General features: G+C 51.9%; 1 protein-coding gene across 3 annotated transcripts in view; it reads right to left on the bottom strand.

Moving 5' to 3' along the window:
• ARHGAP26 (Rho GTPase activating protein 26) overlaps positions 1–26,504 on the bottom strand; it is a 90,709-nt gene that overhangs the window by 33,450 nt on the left and 30,755 nt on the right. For all 3 annotated transcript variants that reach the window (XM_065734926.1, XM_065734928.1, XM_065734927.1), the window contains exons 12-17: positions 13,719–13,755; positions 8,036–8,101; positions 7,276–7,350; positions 2,595–2,682; positions 1,426–1,484; positions 403–508 (exon numbers count right to left, since the gene is read on the bottom strand). In XM_065734926.1, the coding sequence (XP_065590998.1) occupies positions 403–508; positions 1,426–1,484; positions 2,595–2,682; positions 7,276–7,350; positions 8,036–8,101; positions 13,719–13,755 (431 nt within the window). The remainder of the gene's footprint in view (positions 1–402; positions 509–1,425; positions 1,485–2,594; positions 2,683–7,275; positions 7,351–8,035; positions 8,102–13,718; positions 13,756–26,504) is intronic.

Genomic DNA, 26,504 nt, shown 5'->3' with positions numbered 1-26,504 from the left:
AGATGGGAAATTACAGGTCAGCTCTACCGTTGAAGGCAAAAAATTTATCCAGTTCCTTTGCCCTTGAAAAGTTTCAAGGTGACCCAGAAGTACTGATGAACTGAGTCGCTTTAAGGCAGAAAATATGCCCCAGAATGGCCTGCTATTGTCACAAAGGAGTACCCATCAGTCCTTCAGTCCCAGGCTCCATTTGATCCCCAGCAAGGATCTTAACCTGGCTCTGCCTGCAGCCACGGCGGGATGGCCCACCTCCTGTGCTCCCATCTCACTCACACACAGGTTCCCACTTGGTCGTCAACCAGATATGACTCAACACCACACACACAAGGAAACTTTTTTACCACTGTCAACTTTCAGAGGAAGTGGAAAACGGAGAGAAAAACATATCAGTCATATACGTACTTTGCCAAGTGGTTCATGAGCAACTGCAGCATCTGTCTGTTTTTCTCCGGGAGCCGGTGAACGAGGCTGTGGATCTCTGACACCCTGGATTCCTGATTCTCCAGTTCTGCGTTGGAAATAAAAGATGATTCATCTCTGCATCAGTGGGTTTACTGTAGAAAAGGGCACGTGGGCCCAAACAGCAACCCAGACAGACATCCCAGGGACCCGAAGCTCTCAGCCCCTACACCTCCAAGGTACGCACTGTGGATATTTCTCCACAGCAGCTTTTATCTGCTCCTATCAGTTTGAAAAAGCAAGAAACCAACGGGCTGAAACACCAGGCTGAGAGCAGATGGCAGCCACACAAAAGGTCACCTGCCATCAGGAAACGCGTCGGCCGTTCCTCTGACTTCAGCAACGGGAAGCACCGGCACGCTCCATCCAACGTGCCTCCAGGCACAGCAAGTGTGCTCAGCACAGTGCCTGGGAAGGTGGCAGCCTGCGCTCTCAAGGGGCTGCAGATGTCCCCAGAGCCCGAGCAGGAGCTGTCCGAGCTGTCCCCTGCCTCGACCCCTTCCCAGGAGGCCACTGCTGAGCTGACCATCAATGGGAGCCCTCCTCACCCACCGCCCCACAGCGCGCAGCTGAGCGACGGCCGCCCGCTCCCATGGAAAGCACACTGCTGGGGCAGACAAAGGGAAGGAGCTCAGATGCTGAAACTGCAACTGATGAAATCAGAAGAGTGTAGGTGCTGTTTGAACAACAGCCTCGCTTCTTTTGGTGGTTGACAGTCAGAAAAAGAAATAACTGCACCACCAGCTGCTGCCATCGGACAGCTCTCCTCTAACCCCGACCACGTGTTTGTGTTTAGCCAGAAAGTCCCACATGATGCCCTGCCCCTCGTATCTCAATCTTTATTCTACTCTTCCAGGATTTAAGAACAAGGGATCAGTGGGAGAGCAGCAGGGCAGAGGTCACGCTCAGCTGCTTGCAAGTCCTGTTCCCTTTCTGGCTCGACGCCGTAAACATCAACAAACTCACTTGCTGCTTTGATGAAGCTCCTTTGAAACTGGTACATCATGAGCGGCCCCGGAAGCATTCTGGAAGATAAAAAGGTAGCACACACAGCACAGTGAGCAACACGGCCCACAGAACTGCAGAAATAAAGCCTCACCATTACTGTAAATTCAGCTCTGTTTTTCAAGAGCAGAACTAAGCAGTAACTCTGATTCCTCTCATCAGAAGGCATAAGATCTGTTCAAGTACCTTCAGTTCACTTTTCCTCCCTTTTTTGTACCATACTAAATTCATTTTTAATTCTGGCGTTCTTCAGCACCGCAGTAAAACAAAGTTTTTGTACATCAGTGAGTCTGTGATTTCCCAGTAAGTTTAAAAATAATTTAAAAAGAGAAACGAGCCCAGTTGTAAAACTTTAACAGTCACTGTTCCCATTACACTTCCCATTCTCCCTCCCACTTCCACGTCCCTTCAGTGGGACACCTTGGTGCTGCTGACATTCCTTGTTGTCTTGCTTGTTCAAGCTCTGGCACAAAGGTTGCCAGTCATACAGAATTATGCAGTGTTTTGTGCTTTTCTAGGCTGAGATCCACCAAGCTAATTATACTCATCGCTCTAATTGGATTTAGCTTCTCTCTTGCTCTCTGTGTCTCAAAACAAAACCAACCCGACACCCAGAAGGACAACAGAGAGCAAAAACCTGCAGTCATGACAGGTAGAAGCATGTCGTTGGGAATGAAATACCGACTGCTGCCAAGGAACTAACATTTCTGGAAGATAACACACGTGATAACGGCATCGGCTTTCATACGGAAATTATTACTTACACAAAGCTTAGCACCCAGTTCTGAGAAGGCACCGTAACAACTGCCACAGCCCTTAGAGGAGCTCTGTGCTCACCTCCTCCACGCGCTCCTCAGGCAGAAGCCTGCACTGAAAGGCTCAGGGTAGGGCACGCAAGAATGAGCCATTACACTCATACGATATACGCACTTGTCAGAGAGCTGAGCATGTTCCCCCCACCCTACTCACACATGCTGAAGGGTCAGGGAAGAAAAACGGATTCTCTAGGGGCGGTTTCTTCTTTTTTTATAAATGCTTTTGTTAAATATCCACAACAACAGGCAGTAATGCCCCAGACCATCATGATCTGGTCCTGAGGCTGCACGACACACAAGCCTCGCTCCCCTTACCTCAGGTACGTTTTCAGGGCGCTGGTGATGGTCTTTATTTCCCATTCTGCACAGATCTCAGTTTCTGTTTCAGAGGCAGCTTTTGGATCTAAGAAAAAAATAAAAATCAGTAAACAAGAAAATCCAAGCGAAGACAATCCCAGCTCGTACCACTCAGCAGCAGCAGCGCACAGCCAGCTGCATGGATGCTCATCGCGTCCCATTCTCATAGCTCTTCCAAACCCCAGAGACCACAAGCTGCTCCCCAGCAGGCGCTTCTCAGGGAAGCTGACTTCATCACCAGAGATGGGACACACTCATTTGCATGGGACAAAAAAGAAAATCAGAACAGAAAAGAAAAGCATCAGTCGCAAACAGCGAGCCTGGCAGCTGGGCTTCGAGTGTGGCACTAAACAGGGCGTGGGGGACCACGGTGGTCGATGACAGCGGTGATGGCAGTGAGCAGACACAGCTCAGAAGAAGACAACCACAGATCCCTGCAGGACTCAGCAGAAAAATCACAGCCCCAACAGAGGAACTCCCGAGCTCGTCCGCGCGCCCCGAGCAGGAAGCTGGACGTGTTTGCACCAAGTTCCAGCATCACATCAACAAGGCACCATTTCTACTGATGTCTCTCACAGCACTTCAGTGCTTTGACAATGAAAGAGCCCTTAGGAAAGCAGCACCCGCTCCCTGCCCTGGTGCAGCACTGGGCACACACCAGGACCTGCACCGGCTGTGCCCAGCTATAACAAAGTGGGTCACACTGCTCCTGAATCTCAGCTGACAATTAGAAACCACCACCACGCTGGCATGGAGCAGCCTGGCCACGTGCATCTCACACCAACACTGAAAGGCTCAGAGTACTGAAAGCAAAGAGCACAACCCTGCAGGGTGCAGCGAGGGGCGCGCTGGGCACCGCTGGGCAGGAGGCAGCACAAGGACACAGCCAAAACCAAAATGACACCTTAATGGCAAGGCCTTCACTGCAGCTGAACCAACAACTCCCGAGCAGACGTCCTTTCAAAAGATCATCCAGGAGCTGTTAAATACGGCTCATGAAGCAGCAGGTGACACTGCACAGCCGGTCACACGCCAGGGCCCCGCGCGGATAAGCAGCACTCCCCGACATTCAGGTTTATGAGCCTGCACACAGCGGGTTCCAGGTGCAGCATCCATCCTGCAGGTGAATGCTGGGTGCAGCTCACGGGAGCTCCTGGCTCCCAGGGACAAATGTTTGTGTGAACCAGCAGAAATGTGAAACAGTGCCCGCCGAAGTGCCCAGCACAGCTTCAACCACGACGTGCCTACAGCTGTCAGTACGGCTGTGACGGCTCTTACGCACAGAAAGGCTGCGGGGAAAGAGAAAAATAACTTCCCTCGGCCCTTCAATCCAGCAGAGGCTGAAGGAAGGGTACTGCTCACACCCGACACCGCAGCATCACTTCCCACTTGTGTTTGGCAGGAGCTTGTTCTGCACCGTTATCAGTGCCACCCAGGACATTTGTCCTGCTCTCCATGGGCTGCAGAACAAAGGGATTCATCACTTAAAGCCTCATGTGTGGGTACATGAAGAAAGGAAAGGAAAGGGTCTAAGCCAAATAGAAAACAGAATGTGTTGTCCATTTTTTTTCCCATTTTTCTATGGTGTCTTTGCAGTCCAGGTGATGGTCTGGGTGCCATGGGAAGGGCTGAACCCCCAGCTCACCACAGCCACCCCAGTGCCCTCCTGCTGCCCAGAATGCCCTGCCCAGACCCCGTTCTCCTGAATTTCTCCATCTATTTTCTGGGGATGGAGAAAGCTGCTGCCATAAGACAGATGGTTTCAATTCTGCACCAATTTCTGCATGCGAGAGGAACTGCGCAGAGCACGAGCTCATCACCCAGCCATAATTCTCACCCACCCTGGGGCGGCTAGAGAGACTTCCAGAACAGTCATGGGACATAGGGTGACAGCAGCTATGACCTGCAGGAAGCCTGCCAGCCCAAGCACTCAGCTCAGAGCAGATCTGCCCGCTGGCACCAGCACCTTCCATCAGTGCTGCGACTGATAAAGCTTCACTGGCTGGGGTTTGTCCTCGTTTTGGCAGAATGGGGAAGGCTGAAGACAGACAGCTGACCCTCCCACAGCCGAGCTGTCCCCACAAGCCCTGGAGGCACACTCACTGCCCGCTCCCCCCGGAGCAAGGCCTGGGGCTCTGCCCAAGCCCGGCTGTGCCGGCCCTGACCCCGGAGCACAGTGCACTGAAGCAGGCAGAGCCCTCCAGCAGTGCTGCTTACGGCAGCCACCACACACTGAAACTCAATCTTTTTGCCATTTAAACTGCGTGTGAATCACTGACACTGCCCACATTCATTTCTAAATATAAGGGGAACCTGGAGTTGCAAGCAAAATTTGGCTTCGCTTTTCACGAGGGTTGGATGCAAACAAACTTCTGCGCCGAGCAGTGCTGCTACCTGCAGGACACCCAACAAGAGGGACACGAGGGGCTTTGTTTGACAACTGACACGTTTCAGTTCAGCACTTCCCTAGCAGATGGACCAAACGTCAGCTCCACACACGGATGGTTTAGCTGCTGGTGACCAGGAGAAAGGTGGGGAGAGCTGGGTCTGCACAGAGTCTGGTGCTGGGGCCCCCGATGGGGGGGATGCTGCCAACACACAGCAGGCAGTCCCTGAGTGTGCACCCACCTCTCCTCGGCCTCTCAGTGCTGACAGCTAATGAAGACACGCCACGACAAAGAGAAAACACTGACTGTGTATCACCACATTATGAGACACAAGGTCAACAGCTGAGTGGCTTCGGTCACTGAGAAGATAATGGATGCTGGACGGGGTCCAAAATGCTGAACCCTCCCAGCTCCGAAGAGCTCTTAAAACAAGCAAGTTTTGCCATCTGTCACAGCCCCAGAGCCCCTGATCAGAACTGATACAACTGTGAGGCTGCAGCCAATGCGGTGGAGCTCATCCGTGGGAGAGCAGAGCAGGTTCAGTCCCCTTGCAGCTCTCGAGACAATCCACACTGCTATGGAAGACACGGGCAGAGGACCTGGCAGCTCAGAGCTGCCACGCCGCACGGCACCCCGGCCCTGGCCTATTTTTGTCAGTGGGCAGCAATGCTCTTTAACTGATGCTCTAACGTAATGGTGCCAAATGTGTGCACCATGAGACAGAGCTGGCTTATCTGCGTGGCCAGCAGGACGTACTCACATGCTCCAGAGCCTATGCCAAACTTCTACTAATAAAAGAAAAAGAGGCACTCACTAGCTCTTGTGACCGCAGCGAACTTTCCAAATGCCAGAGCATAAGTGATGCAGACGTGTCCCCTTGCGTCAGGACAGAGCCAGGGGCTGTGATTTAGAGCCTTAACCTTCTGGTTCCCAACAGTCTCTCTGGACTTAACCAATTTTGAGGAGGTTAGTGCTGACACCTGCAACAGCCACCAGGGGCTTTGCTCAGAGAGCACTTCAGTGGTGGGAAAAGAAGGAGGAATGGGGAAAAAAAGAAGGAAAGACAGTTTAAGTGGAATGCAGTGGACTAAAACTTTCTGCAAGGACAAATGCATAGAGAAAGTAGCGCTGACATTCAGTAAAGGAAGGACATAGAAACAAGGAAAAGATAGTAAGCAAATAAAAAGAGAAAGACCACAAATCTCACTCATTTGTATGCAAAAGTACCAAATGCATTCCTAAAGCCTGGAAATGACAAATTATGAGGTGTGCATTTCCACATTACTGCACCAGAGACGAGGAGAGGGAACGACGTGCGCTTCTTTTAGAGGCAAGCATAAGCACCGGGTGGTGGTCAACACAGAAGTTGAGCTGTGAGTCAGGCTACAAATCCTACAATGCAGACCCACAAGTGTAACCCAACCAATGGCTCAGTTGGTCACAGGGGGATGGAAAACCACCACAGCACCCAGGAACCACCCCAGAACAGCCAGCACAGCCCCAGAGCCACCCACCAGGAACGCCCAGCCACTGCAGCCACGAGCCCTGCCTGACCCTCCACGTTTCAGCGCCCAGCAGAGGCCCATGCTTACACCAGGTCACCACGATAAGGCACTCGAGGAAGGCTCTGCCACTTCTCCCCTGCATCAGCTCGGGGGTGAGGAGAGGTTGCTGGGCTGCAGCTCAGTCACTGCACGCCAGGGCCATGCTGTCAACACCAGGCTCTGCTGCGGTGCGACCTGACAGCTCCTCTGCTCCTGAGCACCCAGCACTGTGGGACCCGATGCCCCAGGCATGAGGAAATGCATGCTTGGAAGGTCTGAGCAAGACCGTGTTAAAACAGGCACAGGAAGGTCCAAGGGGGAAGTCAGAGCCACAGGCAGCATGCAGCACGCAAAAAAATAATTGAAAAGTATCCTGGGAACGCTGTGGGAGCTATGAGATTAAAAACCAAAGCTTCCAGCTCTTTCTTTTAAGATTTTAGTTTGCATTTTGGAAGGCTGCGAAAATCCGTAGCGCACGTGAGTAGGACATCAGTGACCACGAGAGAAAACTTGTTAGAGCAACGTTCTCCACCAGTCCTACCTCTGCAATCTGCCCGCAGTGCCCCGGGACCTCGCAGCCTCTGACAGCACGTGGTCCTAAGGGCACAGTCACCACGATCAGGTACCAGACAGGAGCCTTCGTTCCTGCTTTACGACCCTTCGAAGCAGGGCAGCCTACCTGCCCTTCACAAAACATGACATACTTACCCATCAATATACTCAACAGCTTTTGAACTCTGGAGTTTACTCCAACGATTCTGTAGAGCCCTTGCTCATTGATCCCTGGAAAAAATAAGAGTGTATTAGGAGAACATCACAAAAGCTACTAACATTTACTTCATTTCTATCAGTCCTCTAATAGCAATAAATACTCTCACTGAGTACATACAAAATTAAGACAGTAAAAACTGGTTTTGATTTCAGGGCCTGATTACGTGTTCATGTATTGATTAAAAGTAATGACCCCAATTAGCTCAAGAATCAAAGATCCGAGGCCACCCCACTGCACAGTGCTAGCAGCGAGGGAGCACGGCTGCACCACAAAGGATCTGCACTCAACATATAACAGAAAGGCAATTTCAGAAAAGTTTTACTGTGCTGAGATCGAGGCTTAGGCTTGAGCCTCTTCCTCGTGGAGGACTGAAATGCACCATCTGTTTGTCAGGCACAGGAGAGGAAATGCTTTTTGCTGCCACTGCACAGGGCACGCTGCAGCACAGCCTGCAGCTCCAGCTGCACCTCCCAGCTCAGCCCCATCCCTGATCCCACGTAAGCACTGCCACCCCAGGCACACAGCACTGCGTGTGTCAGCACAGTACGAGTGTGAGCACATCGCAGCGGTTCTCTGACACGGGACTCAGAGGGTTAACAAATCACTTCTGTTCACGAAAAGAGCAGGTAAGCAATTGCTGTGCTATGAACAGATGCAACGCCTTCCCCCAAAGCAGACCATCTGGTGAAGCTCTACCTCTTGTTTCAACAGCGTGTATGCATCTCTTGATGATGCTGAAGCCGATATTATCCAACTGTGCAGCTGAAAGGGAAGAGAAGGGACAAGTGATAAACAGCCGGCAGAGCGACGGCTCCCGCCGCTCATCCGCAGCCATGGCCAGCACTCAGCACTGCTGCGCCCTGCTCAGATGGGGGGAGGAAGGGAAGGAAGATAAAGGAGGTGCTCACAGAGGAGACTCGGGAGCACAGCGTGGTACCAGGTGCAGCGTGGACAGCACGCAGCCCTCGGGCATCACTGCGGCCTCCACAGCGCGGCTGTGCCAGATTCACGGCGACAGCTGGTCAAACATGAACCTAGGTGAGATATCCCAACGGGACCTTGGTCTGTGAAGTTGACACCAGGTTGTTTGTGAAAACTGTATATTTTTGACACAATAAATCCTTGCAAACTGCACAGAACAGCCTCCTTGATCCGAGTGCCAGTAATTCCTATAAATCCTTTTGGTGCCCACCCAGCTAACCAAGCCCCTGACACTGCTGCAGACGTGGGGCTGCACACGCACCCAGGAGTGACCCAGATGAAGACATCCAGCATCCCCACTACATTCTCCAGCCAGGATTTGCACAGTGCACCCAGGGCCATCTTATGCAAGGACTGCACAACGCCGGTGACTTCTCATCCTGAGAGGGAGAGCTCTGGAGGGAGGGAAGCCACAGCGTGATCTTATCAGCCGAGGGCTTCATGACTTAAGTCACACTGGGAGGGACAACTCCATGCCTTGTCTACAGGCCGGCAGGAGCAGAGGAGAGCCCGGTGTCCTCACAGTAAGGCACACACAATTGTATTCCTTTCCTTCTCCCTGCTCAAGTCGTTTATTTAAACACAGATTTGCTGTTGGTTCATGACAAGCTGCCAGTCCAACGGCTGCCTATGCCTCGCGTGGGGCCAGCCCTTGCTAATCACTCTTTTTGAGTTCCCTGCCAGTATTGTTGCTTGCATGATGAATGGCACAAAAACCCAAAACAGTAAAACAGGTCTATTATATTTTTCTGGGCAAGCACACCGGTGCACTGAGCCAACGTAAGCACACAGGCTGGAGGATGCCCGTGCTGCAGGATGTACAAACATCCCAAAGCTCCCGGGTGCTTTGCTCAGCACCCAGGGGCTCTCAGCACAGCCCCCAGCTGCCCTGCAGGCACAGACACCACAAAGGCAACACAGCACTGATCAGAGGTGCCCACAAAACACGAGCACTCGGGTGCTTGAGGAGCAAGAAACCATAGCATGGAAACCCTTCTGTACAGACAGACCGAGCTCAGCAGGACACCTAGCAGTAACTCAGTCCTGACCTACTGGTATCCCTGTACAGTGCTGTCCAGTCAGCACAGCTCACCATTCCAGGCTCACACGCTCCAAGTGCCGGCTGTTCCCGCAGTGCAGCTGTTTCCCTCAGCCCCCAGGATGCCTGAGGTTGAGCACAAGCAGTGGTCCCCTCCCCTGCATGCCCCACCACAGGGCCCAGCAAGGGCTGAGCCCACACCTCGAAGCACTGCTCGGCCATAGCAGAGGGGAGAAATAGGAGCAGACTTTCCGGATGGAAACGACTGAGCATAATCCTCCCAAGTAGACGAATAAGCTCTTCAACTCGTTGCTGAGCCCTGGATCAGGAAAGGTCGGGGATTTATTTGCAGTAGTTATATCCAGAAATAATATCTGATTAAATATCCAAAGTGCCTTTATTCATCCTTAAATTTAACTTTTAATGAGCACCATAAAAGCTTGGTTTCCCCTCTCACAGAAGCAGCCTCCCTTTATCTCATTCATTTACCCAATGATTCAGGACTGCACCAGCACAGATCAAAGTCAGATTTGTTCCCACTGCAGCCCTGACCCCCACGCTGGCTGCCCTCACTCCGGCAGCACAACAGCGGGCAGCTTTGGGCTTGGGCTGTCTGATGGTGCCTGCAGGCCAGGAGTGCTGGGGGAGGAAGGAGCTCAGAGCAGCCTGCATTCTGGGGCCACACAGCAATGCTGTCTGAGCGTGGCACAGGAACTGCAGGACATGTGGTGTCAGCAGCTTTGGCAGTCCCAGGTTGTTCTGCTTTGGTCCCATCCACACCCTCGCTCTTCTCCGAGCGCTGGCAGCAGGGCAAGCGTAAGCCCTAACAAAAACCCTTCAAACCCAATGAGAACCATTGCTGGAGGGGACAGGACCCCGCAGCTCCTGTTCAGCCCAAGTAAACCACTGCAGAACTGCCTGCTGCCAACAGCTGTGGTCAGGGAACCAGCCCTCTATGAGCCGGAGCTGGCAGGGCTGTACTCTGCCTGCACACCCAGCCGTGCTGCAGGGACAAACCTACACCCTTCCTCCCGTGATTCCCCTGTCCCTAGAGGCCCCCACTCCCCAGGGGACAGACATAAAACACAGCGCCCAGCCCAAGATGCACATCACAGGCTCCTCATTCCACAGCAGCATTTCAAAGCACAACTGAGATGCAGTATTCATGCTGTCATCCAGCAGACAACTATCTAAAATCAGCAGAAGTGATGCATATCATTTGTACAGCTGATGTTGCACACAGTAACACTTATCTGACCTTCCCAGTGCTACTGGGCTGGTCTCATCCTGTCCTATTTTTGCCTACCAGATTATTTCTATTTAATCCATTAATTCTTCTACTTCATGCTGATATGGTATTTCAGAGCATCAGCAAAGGGGCAAGACGACAGTCAGCCCTGCTCAGCCACATGTAACTTTGGCTCCAGATGTGTGCACATCAGCCAAGGCAACGCAAGGCCAAAGCAAGCTCTCCTGCACTCCCCGCAGCACAATTCTGAGCTGTGCAACAAAGTGCCATGATGATGGCGATCATTATGAACTTTTTCAAATACCACTGTGGTTTTAAAAGCCACAGAAGAGAAAGAAATCAAGAAGTGGAGACCAGAGAGAAATGAGTTCTCAGTTTTAGCTGTCTCAAAGCACCAGAGCTGCCAAGCTGTGGGGAACAAGGACCACCAGGAAGGGCTGTGCTTCCAATGGGGTCCCGAATAGATGGAGAATCGAGTGGATGCAAAACGGAGTGAATGCAGTGGGGAGATGAAGGGGACAGACTCTTCAGCAGGGTCTGCTGGGGTAGGAAAAGGGAAAATGATTTCAAACCAAAAGAGGGGAGATCAAGATTGGACATAAGGAAAATATTTTTTACAATAAGGGTGGTAGTGCACTGGCACGAGTTGTCCAGAGAGGTGATGGATGTCCCTTCAAGACATTTAAGGTCAGGATGGACCAGGCCCTGAGCACCTGATGGAGCTGTAATGTCATTGCAGGGGAGTTGGACTAAATGACTTTCAAAGGTCCCTTCCAACTCAAAAGATTCTACGATTATTTCCACAGAGCAGAGCAAGTCCCTTTCATTTGTGAAGCAGCACATCTCTATTCACTCAGCTCTAGCAGCACACTGATACCCACTCAGCCCCCAGCACTCTGCACTGCTTCCTCCCAGCTCCCAAAGAAGATTAAGATAAATCACCCTGCAGGCTGATGGCCATCTGGCCACACAGCAGGATGTAAAATCCAAAAGCTCTGTAAAATTAGATAGTGGCCAAAAAGCAGACCTCACTACAGTACTCTAAGTCTCTTTCAGACCAGCATAAGTAAGAGCAGGAAGCAGAGTTATATAGGTTTTCGGGGTCAGGAATTGCATCCGGACTCCATTCAATCATTACCACTCATTTCGAGTCCTTTTAGGAAGCTCCTGTAACAAGGGCTCTGTGGCACAGAGCCAGCCTCCGAATCAATCTGAAGTGGGGCTGGTGAGGCCAGCAGCTCGCTGCAGACGTGGCTCTAATGAGTGCTAAAGCACAGTCAGGTGTCAGAGCACAGCAGCAGTCACAGGCGTGTGTGAAACCATTGCCATCGGGCTGTGCAGGAGCAGCCCCAACCCCGGGCTCCAAGACACTAAAAAGCCGTGCAGTGCTTGGGTCTCCAGAGCAGAGAAGTGGGGCTGTTCTCATTTTTCAGATGGACAGACACCACAGACGAGGTTCTGAAAGATGTGCAGCTTTGCCTCAGCCTCCTGGGCTGACTAAACCCCAGTTCTGGTCTGAAGAGCAGCAGGGAGAAACTTGGCACGTGGTCTCTGTCAGAGCCTCCCTAGCCCTTGCCAAATGCTGAACGGCTTCAGAGCACGGCACGGCAGCGGCGTGGGCCACATCACCCACCAGCTCTGTACACACCACCTCCCAGAGCTGCCGGGGGATGGAGCTGCCTGCAGCCAGGACCAACGGGTGAAATGCTCCAAGTCCCCAGCACACCCCAGGTACCACCTCGGGCAGAAGCAGCCCAGCGTGGAGATCCCCAGGCAGCCCTTTCCCAAGGAAACCTTAGGTAAGCATTCAGGAGCCTCTACAACACGGCACCTGCTGCAAGCCTGGCAGCTGCAATCCTGGATCAGACAACACAAATGACCTTGGGGAAGCCACGAACACATCTGACTCGTGTTCTTCCCATCGCTGGAAGCGCTGCTCTGCAGGACAGCAGCACAAGTAAGCAGCCCCACAAGGACTGCTGGCTGACAGCACGTAAGACAGGAAGGCCACGGCCTGACAAGCACTTCTTTCAGAAGCAGGGATTGCTTCACTGCTCCTCCCTCCCCACCCCCATCCCAAATGTTTCCCTGCTTTTGCATCACCCCTCCACAAAGTTTAGAAAATGGTTATTTAACACAGCTCCTCGAGCCAAACCAGCACATACTGTCCTGGCACAGCCAGGGGTCGTGTGTAGGAACACACAGAGCAGTGACAATTAGTGGCCAGATTAGGACAGAATTGAGCAAGTCCTGTTCTCTGTCCCTAGAAACTTCATTTTCATTCTCTGTAAAAAGGAGAAAACGCTGAACTGTACTACACAGACTTCACATTCAGTGAGGGCATCCTCTGTGCCGCCCCAGGGGAGTGAAGCCTAGTGATTAACCCTCAGAGGATCACTTGGGTCACACAAATCCAAAAAGACAACGTGGGAGACCAACACGCAAGGGAGGAGCCACACCACAGAGAGCAGAAGTGAGGAAGTGACTGTTTCATGCAAGGGCTGAAAATGGGAGTGAGGAAAATGACCTGCAAATTATACCTATTACAGTGAGAAAAATGCTTCTGCTCAAGACAAAAATGCCATGATTGAGGCAGCATGAAAACAAACTCTACTAACCAGCAGTGTGGGTCAGGCTCTCACGTGACCAATGACTCTGGGGGAAGGAGGTGAGCACTGCAGTTATGGCAATTCAGACCTACTTGGAAGCGGCTTAATTAAGAGTTTTGAAACAAAGGATCTGAGAGCCAGGACCAGGTGCAAGAACTCCTCTAGGAAGAGAAACGAGTGCTGTCTTGACTCAGGTCTTTGATTGCCCAAAGTAAAAAAATTGCTGTAAAAACAGCCTAGTTTTTTATTGGATTGTCTGTGTTTGTTTTTAAGGGGCTGCTGTTGACAATTCCAATTAGGTAAGAGCTGCACAGCCTTTACATTTGTTTTCCCCTTGGAAAAAGCAAGTTCATCCTCCAGGTTCTGGTTCTGCCAGGCAAGCTGCTGCTGACTGCAGGATGCCACCCGCACCCCCGCTGCAGCAGATGGAGGAGCCCGCTCGTTTCTCAGGTGCTTTGCTTAAAGAAATATACATAGGTATATCTAGATATATATACTTACTGCCTTCGCTTTGATTGTCCTTGTTCGAGTTGTAGACCTGGAAAACACAAGAGGAAAGTCTCATGAAGAAGCTGGCTGCAGCTGGGAAGTGGCCTGGCCTCAGGGTCCCCCCAGAGCAGTACGGAGCTCAGGACAGCATCCAGAGCACGACAACCAGAACACTTCAAAAAGAACCGTGGACAAACAGGACAGGCTAGGTGGGAATGAAAACTTCTCGGGCTTTAAAACACAACAGAGGTGGGCATTCTTCTGAACACGACCTCAGAGCGACGCCGGCGATTCCCCTTGCATTTTATGGGCACTACAGGAGCACGCAGCGGCGCGGGCTGGGCAGGCAGCAGGGAGCCGTCCCCACTCAGTGTGCCTAAAAGTGAGTACATGAGTCATGCAAAGAGGAAAGGAAACGTCATGAATTCACAGAGGAGATGAACTGCAGCAGGATGAGCCACCCTCAGTCAGCACTGTGATGGCATCCCACGTCCAGACCCTGCCCCTCGTCCTCCTGACCTGAGCACAATTGCAGCCAGGCTAGTTCAGATAAAAGCAGTGCCTTAATGGGTACAAGCAAAAGGGGGAAAATGACAGTGGAAGGCATTAATCACAGTTTAAACATGCTTTAATAGCCCAACATAATGAAAACAGCGGCGGTGAGGAGGTCAGCCTTCAAACAGGTTGTGCTCCTCTACCTCATCAGATGAAGATAGTTAATTAAAAACAAGTCCTTCACCAACCCAGAGCCCAAACAGAAACGCACACTGTGCTCCGTCAGCATCACAAGCCGGAGCTGAGTGTGGCTGCATCCATTAAAACAGGAAGATCCATTAAAACAGCCATGTGTAGGCTGCTGAACAAAGCCAACGGCGTGCACACCCTTCCTCTTGCAGGGAACAAAGCTGGGAGCCCCCTTCCAAGGGACTGGTGCTCTGATTTAATCACATGCCGTGTCCAGAAATAGCAGGTGGGGAAGGAAAGTTTCCAGCAGCACTGTTGATAGCAACGCACGACGCAGCAACGAGCACTGCATCTGGGGGAGCAGGGCAGCAGCACGGCCCCGAGCTGCCGCTGGGCACACAGCAGCTCCCAACACCCCCCAGTTAGGGCTCACAGTTAATGACTAATGTTAACCCCAAGGATTTGGAGATCCACGAGTGAGGTCCTCCAGGTGTATCCCGGGGTCTCCTGCAGCTCCAAACCCAACCCTTCCTGCAGCATTTCCCAAGGAACACCTTCCCCACCTGCCTCCCAGGGGATGAGTCCGTGCCGTGCAAAGCAAACTAGAGTTTTTGTTTGCAGAAGAAAGGTCATCATCCCACATCTGGAAACCGGGGGATGATTCAGCAGCAAAAACAGCCAGAGTCAGCAAGCGAGTTTTCCTCCAGGAACAGCATTTGTATCAAGAAAATGAAATAAGTGAAAAGAGGGAAGGAAGCACACAGCAGGCCTTCCACCCGCAGGGCTGCCTTGTAGCCGAGGCGTGAGGTCAGCTCTCCCTAAACATGTATTCCTCTCCAGCTTCGGTCTCACCACTACAGACCTGCTGAAGGGAGCAGGGACTCGGGCTGAGATGAATCTGACCCCTGGTGGGGTCACAGGGCACGGGACCTTCCTCAGGACACCACTCACACTGCAAGCCCCTTGCTGCGGCTCACCCAGGAGCTCAGGCACACAGCTGAGCACTACACAGAACAAAAGGGCAAGTCAGGCACACAGCTCCACTGGCAGGCTGCTGTATCTACCCCAAAGGTCCTGGGCACCTGCACCCTGCTGTGCCTGGGGCTGTGGTCCCAGCCCAGCCACCTCCTGTCCTTGGGATCCCAAGCAGTTGTGCTGTCTGCTGTCCTGCATGCGCTGCTCAGCTCCCATGGACCGCTCCTGCAGCTCCAAAGGACGGTGCACAGCACCGAGGCTCAAGAGGGAAGTGTGTCTGCCTGCATATTTCTTCTTCCAGTTTGGTTAATGAAACCACAAAGAGGTTATTAATCATCAGAGACTGTTCTTTACAGAAAGGGAAAGGACAGACAAGGAAACACAACACGCTCATGCCATTAATTGCAAAGTATTGCACGCACTATAAAGGAAATTTCATCCAGAGGTCAACCATGCAGCCATAAAACAAGGAGATGCTGTCATCCTACGCCCATCTCACTCAGGACAAACCTTTTATCCACGTCAGTGGAATGCATTCACACCATTCTACATCATGGTTTTAACCAAGCCCCGAGTCCATAATATCCTCTCCTTTTCCAAAGCAAACATTACTTTGTAGAAGAAACCCACGTGCTGTATCACCTAAAGCCTTCTGAAGAGAGAGACTCTGGGGATTAGAGTTTCCAAGGGGTGGCCAGCATGGCTCAGAGCATTGGCATGGCAAAGTTCGTTCAGCCCCACTTGGTTCCTCCACTCCGTGCTCCCGAAACAGCCTCGGTCACACACACGGGGCCCACGGCACAGCAATGCATCTCAAGATCCAGCCTCACATCAGCTCCCCCGCAAAACGGTGCTGAATTCCAAAGAGGTTCTTGCTATTCACCATGCCCCAGTCCGCATCGACTGCTGGCACAAACCGAGTGAAAGCTGTTCAGACAGGAGCACACATTCCACCCGCACCATCCCCTATAACTCCACCACACACCTTGCAGCTGTAGCTAATAAAAAAATAGCTAATCTTCAGATTTCCTTTATCAAAAATCCTCTCAGACCCACTGCTCGCAGCCTAACGTTCTTCGCAGTCCCCACTCGCCGCCTGACGCCAGCAGATCAACGAGAATCTAATTCACCAGTTTATCCAACCTGTTCCTATGTATAAATGGCACAAAGGAGCAAGCACAGAGCCAACAGCTCACAACTGCCTGCCTGCAGGCTGCTTGGGGCAAAGCTGGATTGTGGGCAAAGAAAGGGAAAAAAGAAGTACGTCGGGGTTTGGAAGGGGAACTAAGGAAAGAAGGTGTTGAGTAATTTTATGTTTATTTCCTCATTTCAGGTTTCACTCTGATTTGGCCATGAAGGCTACAAACCTCCACCATAAATTAGCTGTGTTTTCACATGGCAATTGCATGTTGGTACACAGCCTTGTAGAAAGCAACCGCATTCCACATACAGAAAAGGGTTTTACTTAAAAATCAGAATAACCCAAACCAAACCATAACCCTTGGAGCCTGCACAGCGTTCAGCACAGCTCCTGAAATCTGTCGGGTTCAGTACAAGATTTTGCCACAAAGGCTGAAAACTAGAGGAACAAACTGCCCAGCCCCTCCGAGGTGGGAGGCAGCAGCGATTTGCTTTCCCCAGCAGCAACATCAGCAGTCCTGCTCTGCCCTCACCGACACGGGGATCTCCATTTGAGAAGGGAGCCATCATTCCATGGTCCAATTCCACCTGGACCACGTCCTGGCAGGAAGGTCGCTCGGCACAGCCCTTTTGTTACTGCTAGGACCTGCTCCTCCTCCCAGGCTTTGCATTCAGACTGAGAGGTACTTCCCCGGCCTCCCTGGAGGAGCGGTGTTTGTAAGGCCATGAGCAATAGAAGGAAGCGCTGCAACATTATGCAATTTCCTTGTGATTCATATTCAGAAATTCTCAAAACAACCGTGAACGAGTTTTTCAACTTTCAGCTCAGAAGACGAAGGAGCCAAAAATTTAAAAATAGAAATCATCACATTCCCACATTGGTTGTCCAACTGGCTTGCCAGCCACTCAAGGGCGAGTTGCGAAGCCGTGGACAAGAAAAACACACACATTTTTGGAACTTATTAATAAATTAAAGGAGAAATCAGGGTCAGAAACAGCATACCAGCTGGAGCCCACCCCTCAAGTTTACTCAGAGACCTGGGTCAATGCACACAGCCCGGGTGCCAGGTAGCACAGCAGGGACTGCGTGCTGGGACTCCTGCCTGGCCCTCTGTCCACCTGCTCCATGGTCCTGCATGAGACAGAGGGCACAGAGCTGCCTGGAGGAGTCTTTTCTCTTTCTGTCTTCACATGAACTCCAGCAAAGCCTCAATCGTTTCACTGCAGTCCAGATCCTAACGTCCTCATCCTCTCCAGAGTGTAACAGAAACTGAAGGCCAACAGCATCAACCATAGACAACTTATTCCCAATCCCACACAGTGAGTCAGAAGCCTGAAAAGCAGTGACCATGGAAGAAAAGGCTCATGAACATCCCTGGACAAAAAAAAGGCCTCCAGGATGATGCTGAGCAGTGCCCAGGAGAAGACCAGAGAAGGCAAACTCCTGCATTCATTCACAGCATGCAAAAAAAGCCCTCTGATGAACCATAGCAAACACACTGTAAATGACAAACAGGTTTTCAAGACATTGAGTAAATCAAAGTGATTTCAAGAGAGTAAAGTCTCCCTGAATTATTTAGGACACATTCAGCATCGAAGGGATTACTTTTGTTTTTACTGCTTTTATTGCCAATTACTCCATTACTTTGCAGCAACTTGAGAGAAAAAGAAAGTGATAAAACTGCATCTTCAAGCTTAATTTGAGTATAATTGGATGGTACATTCTTCCTGATTGCAAACTGCAGGAGCTATCTACTCACATCCTGGAACTGCTGTTGGATTGAAGTACTTCCATGAACTTCTGAGCAAGGTGGACCTGTGGGTTTCCCACCTCAGCCAGCACTGTGATGGCACTGTGATCAGGTGCAGCACCACATCATCCCCACCAGGCAGGGATTACTCAGCCAGACTCAGGCTCCCACGGCACTGCTCGGTGCCATCGCTGCGTCCCCTCCAACGAGCGTGGGATTGCCCAGAGCTGCGTCCTGGCACCCCAGCTCCCTTGTGAGACAGTTCAGGCATGGCTGGGGAAGGGAAGGCACCTTGAACCCTGACCTCTACTGCTGCAGGGAAGGGGGAAAATGGAAGAAAAACAGAGAGAAAAAAGAAGGATCAGCACAGGCCCATGCCATGCCAGGCAGGATCCTCAGCACCTGACGCCCGAGCACTTGGCACTGCTGCAGAGGAGCTGCTCTGCTGGGACTCAGCCCAGCAGAAGGATGCCAGCAAAGCACAGAGCAGGAAGGCTCACGTACAAAGAAGCATATTTCCTTGTTAAAAGCAGGACACCTGGCAACCTTGATGAAGTCAGCCCTTGTTTCTGGCTCTGCCTTATCAACCCTGTTCTATTTTTGTCCAAGAGCCAGGTTTTCGTACTACAAGCAGGATTTTCAGAGCTAGACTACACTGTGTTGTGGCTAGAAATAACCTTCCTTGCTCTCTGAGCCAGAACGACATAGATAGGAGTAAGATCTCTCCCAGCCCACATCACTGCAGGGCTCCCTGCAGGGGGAAGGGAGGAAAAAACACGCCTGGCCTCCAAAGCGAAAGACTTGGCAGGGCAGCAGAAACCTGCTGTGAAGTGCTGCTTTATGTCATTCGGATGAGGGCTGTTCGCATGGAAGAGGGTGGCCTAGGGTCCCTGGCAGCTCCTTCCTTCCTTCCTTCCCTCCCAACCTACTGTTCAGTGCCGAACTGATGCGTTGCAGGCGCAGCTATGGCCCCACCTCGCACCCTCTGCCTCTCCCCCTCCCTCCTCCCAACACATTTCAGCTCAGAACTTGCACCGACGCCTGTGTTCGGTTATGAGCAAGAAAAGGTCTATTAAAGAGGGGCATCTCGGGGGCTGAATCCTGTAAATGGGTCTTGCTCTTCTGCGTCTCTGCACTGAACTAAATGATGGCTCTAATTAAAAACAAGCCCACGTTTTATTACAAGTGCAGGCATTCCCAGGAGCCTCCGAAGCTGAAGCGGAGCGGGCTGCCCGCCAGCCAGCTGCACTGCTGAGCTCAGCTCGCTTACATAACCGCCGCCTTTGTCACCTAAGGAAAGAACTACCTGGGCAGCAGAAGGAAAAACCTCCCGGGTCACACTGTCAGCCCGCCCTGTCCTAATGTTAAAAGGAAACCGAGCTGCAGGCAGCTGGGAAATTTACAAACAAGACGAGGGTAGGTGGGAGCAATGGGCACAAAGCATGGCAGACACACAGCAGTCTCCAGAACAATGAAACTAAAGGTCAACTGGTTTAGAAAAAATACATTTTTGGAATATCTGAGGCGCTTATTGCCTCACAGAGCAGCATTTCTAAGTGAGAGCAGCAGAGCAGATATATTCGGACGGCTCAAGAGTCCGACTGGAAGTGAGAACGTCTCCCGGCTTAACAGCTTCCCATCAATCTTCTGGGATGCTTGAGCAGCAGTGCACACCTCGAGCAGCTCCGTGCTGGAGCCCGGCCAGCATCGCTCCCTCTCGCTCTTCCTCCTCCCAACATCCACCATGAGCAAGGAGTCTGTTTTTCTACCCCGTGCAGCTGCTGCCTCCCCTGCAGGACAGCAAACCCAAACCCGGGGCAGCACGGGACCGAAGCCAGGAGAGCAAAAATAGGATGATCAAACTGTTTAGAGCTTTGAAGGGCGGGCTTTCTTCTAAGGCTGCAGCTAGGAGTAGGAGAAAGCCCAGGTCAGAGACTGTGGCGTGACAGATCACTATTAAAAAGTGCAAGGACCAATAAAAACAGGCAATAAAGAAAGTGGTTAGTTTTATAACTGATTGCACAACAAACTGACTACTTTGGTTTTTAATTTAGAGTAGCAGAAATACTCAGATAATCCATTAAAACTGGCAGAGAATTCTATCAGCACGGCGCTGTTCCCTTGGTTTCTAGATGATTCCTGAATCTGCTGCTCAAATATTCCAGAACGGTGGTGACAGGAGAGAGAAAAGCAAGGAGAACATGATCTCTTTGGTGTTTCATCCACGGTGCTCTGTGCCTCTCCGCACAGGCTGCCAGCAACCAGACAGATGCAGCCTAAGGGTGGGCAGCTGGGCTCAAATCAAAGCAGGAACAAAATCACTCAATGCAGTCACCCCGCAACCAATTTCAAAAGCTGCTTCCCCCACCTGAGCTCAGACTTAGAACAAGTTACTGCATGTCAGGGGATCTGTCCTGTTCACACACACACCGCACGTGTCGCCAGCAGGCAGCAACCCAAGTTCGATCAGCCCTCTCTCCCCAGGGACTCAGCAAACTCCACTGCCCCTCAGCACCACGCTCACCTCCTGGCCTGAATCAGAATGAAAGGAAACCACTTCGTGCTGCAGCAGCCCACGGGTGCACCACAAAAAGTGGATGCTGCACGGCATCCTGTGGCCTACGCTCCAGTCCCAGCCCTCTGCCATCAGCTTCAGCAGTGCCAGCAGCAAGACAAGGACACAGCGTACCAGCAGCAGCCAATGCCTCCCTGGCTGAGCCAGCACCTTTCCCTGCTCCTCAGGGGAGATCGGACCCCACTCATATCAGAGGACGGCTCCGCCACTGTCCGAGCAAAGCCCAGCATCTGTAGCAGTTAGTGCAGCACAGACCACAGCGAAAGCTGCCACGCCAGAGCTGCCTACCACAAAGAATGCGTTAAAGAAACAGTGAGCCATCACCCCGAAGACATGACAAACACCAACCAAAGCCAGCGGAGTGCTCCTGGATTTCCTGGAAATCTCCTGGATTTTGTGGGAAGAAGTCACAAACTTAACAAATGTGGATGGGGGAAAGAGTGGGTTTTGGTTTGAAAAGCAGTCCAGAGTGCTCTTATCTCTTTTCAAGATGATCTAGAACGTTTTGCACCGTTGTTTTTTTCTCTTTATGACACAATCTGCTTTTAGAGGAAGGGACAAAATCCCGACACCTCGAGGCTGCAGCCATCCTGACTCAGTAAGCTACCAAGCAGCAAAGCAGCACTGGCTGGAGCCGTACCTGAAAGCAACAAGTCAAGCCTTAGAAGCTCACTGGCTTAAGCACTTTAGAAACAAAAGCTTATATTCCTAATGCGAGGTTATTGCTCATAAGCCTAAAAGTAGTTAAAGGGAGAAAAAAGCAGCTGTGGTAAAAGCACTAATGATATAAAAACTAACGCACAACCTGACAGTATCACCGAGCTTGAACACTCAGGCTGATTCTCTGAGGACCCTCTTCTACCATCCTGTCCCCAAGAAAGGACAAAGGATGAAAAACAAGCAAGCTTTCTTGCCAAAAGTCCCAAATGGTGGGAGGCAGAAAAGCCAGGCAGGCACCGTGCCGGGCCGGGCTCTGCCCACCTCACCCAGCCGAGGTGCTGCTGCCAGGGGCACTGCAGGAGCTCCCAGGCAGTGACAGCACACGGCTGAGACAGCAGGGCTGGTTCAGGGAAAGTTCACTAGGTTGTCTGGGTCGGGAGCCGATTAGAGGCAAAGAGAAAAAGCAAACAATAGAAACTTAGAGGCTGGGAGGGGGCAGAGCGGGGAAGGATGTTCTGTTCAGCACAGAACAGAGAGATGGAGTGACTGCACCGAGCCAGGTCATGGAAAGCAGAACAGAAAGAAAGAATCTGCCATAAGCAAACAAAGCCAGGCAGGACGAAGGACACAAAAAACCCCCGAGGTAAAACACACACACATCACCACGTTTCTGTGGAAGGCCCACAGGAACACACGTCTGTGTCAGAGCAGCACAGAAAAGACTGCAAGGAAAAAAGCTGAGCAGACAAACAGGGAGCAAACGCTTGGGAGCACCAGAGGGTAAATGTGATGATGGCTCCGAACGCCTTGCCCATGAGCAGAGAGAAAACAGCCAAGGACCACCACCAGAAGCTCGGGACCACCTCAGTGATGCTCAGGATGAAGGTTTTCATACCATCTCCAGAAATGCGGTCCCCTCAGTCACTGGGGTGCAGTGTGCAGCCAGCGTGCTCAGACGAAAGCACCACTGCTGCTTCTCCACGACCCGAGCACTGCCCATGGGCTGCAGCAGCTGCAAACAATGCATCCTCAGCAGAGGGAGCAGGAGGCTTTGTGAGCTTTGCTGGAAACACTTCGACACGGAGCTAATGAGCCCAGTACAAAAAGTAACACAGAAGAGGCAGTGACCTCCGAGGAGATGGAGATGAAAAGAATTAGTGATAAAGCAGTTTGCAGCTTCCGGCTGGTTACGAGGGGACACAAGAGGGGTGGCAACCCGTGCCCTCCGTACCCCCCCATCCCAACCCGCGGCCCCGGGGGCTGCAACAGGAGTCCTTCAAGTTAATTTATTTTCGGATTGAGCCAAAATGACAGGAATGCTGAGATTGAAAGTACTGGATTGAGTTCAAAAGACATCGCTTCCACTGGGAAATTAATCTCTCACCATTTTGTATAATTAGACGAAGAAAATGAAAAACAATTTCAGTGAGAATTCCCAGAAGCGATACGGGAGGTGGGGGCGGAGGAGAGGTGCAGTGCGTTGGGCACAAACGCGCTGGGGTTCACTACAAAAACACTTTGCGACGTCTCCAGAGCAGCACCAGCAAACGAGCCCTGCTGCACCGAGCTGCTGCAAGGCAGGGAGCATGGCCGAGGGGCTGCGACGGGCCAGGAGCTTCTGGAGCCCCCAGCCCACCTCCCTCAGCCTACGCAGACACCCCAAGGCGTGGACAACCGCAGTGGGGTGGGACGCAGCTGCAGAGCTGCCTCACTACCCGGCACCAGTCGCTTCACCACGGTTGCTCCCATTCAACCAAACCAACCACTGCCATGGGTCAGGGTCCCAGCCCCACATGGTGGGCCCAGCACACCGCCACAGGCCCCATCACGGCCCGCAGGCAGCCCAGGACCAGGTCCCTGCGGACTGTGAGATGGTGGCCATGGTCACCATGGCAACGCCAGGCCTGCAGGCGCTGGAGGGCTCTGTAGGGCCAGAGGGGAAAGGCCCCAGTGCCTGGGGGAGCAAGCCACGAGCAGCTCTGCAGGCTCCCAAGGGCTGCGCCCACCCACACGTGGTTTACTGCAATTAAACACCGCCCGCTCCCAAAATTACCACTTGTTTCAGGGACAGCAACAGAGGAAGGACGGAGCGACACAAGAGGGAAGCGGTTTTCATTTTAGGCTGCATCAAGTATTGGAGGAAAAACTGGGAAGTGATGACTGTCCCCACCCCGTGCAGCCCGCAGTGCCCTGCCCGGATGTCAGGGCAGCTGGCCCCGGGATCCCAAACTGCCCTCACACCACAAGGGCACAAGTGCAACGAGCGGGCTGGTCTCAGCTTGCCATCTAGTGGAGTGCAGCCGCACGGCGTCCCCAACACCGGCCCCGCTCCATTTTGTGCAGCGCCCACGTCCACAGCACTGAGGGACGCGATAGTGGGGAGAGCCCGGTGGGACTGAGCCCCTGAGCATCGGGCAAGGTGCACTGCTGCCCAGACACGGCCTTTCTGGGGTGCCCCCACCGCCAGCGGGAGGAGGAGCTCCTGTAGGCTGCTGCATAAGGGAAACGGGCTCTCCATGAGCACAGCCATGTCTCTGCTCGCCCTGCACAGAGCACGAGCTCACAGCACCCTAAGAAGCCAGACAGTGTCCAGTCCCACGAGACAAGGCTCCGGGTGCTCGTGTGGGTGCACAGCTCAGACATGCAGGCTTCACGAGCACCTTATTTCATTGGGCTAATGAGCTACAGGCACAGCATAAACTCCATACTGCAATGACCTTTGGTATCCAGGGAAGGCCCGAGAGACTTTAAGTGTCTCTATTAAGAGCATTTTGTGGCTCTTGCCATCTAGTCTTTCATTAACCCAGAAGTAATCACTTCTGAACATCACAGGTTCCCAGCACTGACAAACGGCATTGAGGCTCCAGCCAGACCCAGCTCCTGGTTGGGAACACAAGCGAGGTGTCCCAGCAGCCAGCAGAAAACCCAGCACCACAGCTGTCACTGCCCTGTCCCCCACGGTCCGACGGCTTCGTGCCGCCTGATGGCCTTGCAGCCCAGCATCCTCGCACAGAGCAGAAGATGCTGATGAACCTGGGTGTGTGGAGAGCCAAGAGGGGGTTTCAGGTCCCCAGAGAGGTGATGTTCTGCAATAGCATTCCAGAATGGGAGCAGAAACCTTATTTGTTTCTGGGGGATAGAGCCCCGTGGCACAAGGACTATGCCAGGTGAGGGACAAGAGGAGCAGGGCCCTTCCAGAGCAACCAGTCCCACTGCCAGGTCACCCCAGGACAAAACCTGTCAGCCTCATCAACCAGCCTTCAGCCTCCCAAAGCCTGCCAGACATTTGTACTTTGTTCCCACCTTTGCAAATCTGCAAAGAACTGAAGAGAAGGAAAGGGGAACAGAGAAGGAAAGGAGAAAGCAGTGCTGGTGTGCCTCCACTGCACTCCTCACCTCCTCACAAGAACAAAAGGCCCAAGTGGGAATGAATTGCTCATCCCTGGTGCCCTTGGGTTTACAGAGCAAACAAAGCCAACTATATGAAATGCTCACTGTATTTTTACAGACTTGCATTGCCTCAAAGAACAAAAAAGAAAAGCAAAACAAAACAAATCGAGCAAAGGGCAGTGTAATGCAAGTGCCAGAACAGTGCTGCTCAGCTCCCATCCAAACCTTATTCCCTCTGACAGGATCATGGGATGTCGCATTTGCCATTGAACACTAACTTCACCATCACAAATTAAGGCTACGGACAACATATTAACACAGCTCAATCGAGACATGATTCAACACGTTTCGTAGCCTTAATCCTCTGCTATGTTTGTCTGCCTGAAGAAATGTTTTTGTGACCCAAAAGCTTCCAAAACCAGTACCCCCCTTCCACCAGCACCGATGTGAGAATGATTTCTAAGATTAGCAACCTGCTTGCGAGGTAACAGCAGGAACCGCTGACACCGTCATCTCTTTTGGCTGGCACGCTCAGTGCACTTGGCAAGCAAAGCCATAACCTCACCGAAACGCTTATCTTGTTCAGTTCTTTGACAGAAAGCAAACAGCCTAATTTGCGTCTCTCTTAATCCTACAGCCTACCACAGCCACCACTACGAGCCAGCACAGCTCCGCTCCTGACTCAGTCCCCAGTCAGCTTCCAGAAGCACTCCAGCCTCCACCATACGCACCGACAAACTGCACCACCACAGGGAAGAAAACAGGAAACTCATCCTGAGCATCTTAACAAACACGAACGCAATTGCTCTCTTACACAGTTAACATTTTCTCCCACTTCCAGCCTCAGTAACACAGAAGAAAACCCAAAGTCAGCACGGGGGGTTTACCTGACTTAACAGCAAGTGGTAAGAGCTAACAGACTGATGATAGCTACCTGGAGATGGCTTCGACTGCGACATACAGAATAAATCTTCCCAAGTTGTGACAAATGTCTCAGCTAACGTAGCCCACACCCTATGTTTAGATCTTACTACAATGTAAGGCAACATTTGGTTTTAGTTTTTTTAATTACAATTAAGAAACAAATTCCACTGCACTTTAATCTCCCCTTAGCCTGAATTGCACACGGAATTCCCATCCCCACCGTGTCAATCTTTCCCACACTCGGTATTCAAATCAAAGGAAAACCAGACATTCTTTCCAGGGGGGCTTGGTTACAAAATTATAGTCAAAGCAGAGAATGAATACTTCTAAGGTTCCAAACATTAAATCCTGGTCTCTCCCTCAAGGAAATCTCTGCAGTGTAGGTAACATCCCACACCCTTCCGTTGCAAGGCAAGAATTCAGGATTCAAACAAAACAGATCAAGAAATCCACTTGACAGATCGAGGAGGATAACCGAGGACAAGGAGCTATCCTGTCTGTCAGCACACACAGAAAAATGCTTCTTGGACCCATTTCCATCCAGGCTTCGTTCCCATGGCTCCCACACCACTCCTGCAAGGCCAGGTCTAACACCCCTAGCACTTAAGTGCCAGGAGGTATTGCATCAGTGAGTAGCAACAATCCCTGACGTGCTGGATGAGCAAGCTACCCAAAGCTGATGGGCATGATAGGGAAGAA

This window comes from Cyrtonyx montezumae, unplaced genomic scaffold, assembly GCF_038088225.1.
Source record: "Cyrtonyx montezumae isolate F1298 unplaced genomic scaffold, pur_monq_1.0 scaffold_18, whole genome shotgun sequence".
In the NCBI taxonomy this organism is placed as follows: domain Eukaryota; kingdom Metazoa; phylum Chordata; class Aves; order Galliformes; family Odontophoridae; genus Cyrtonyx; species Cyrtonyx montezumae.
Note: the sequence above shows the minus strand (reverse complement) of the source record. Positions and strands in the feature narration are given on the sequence as shown.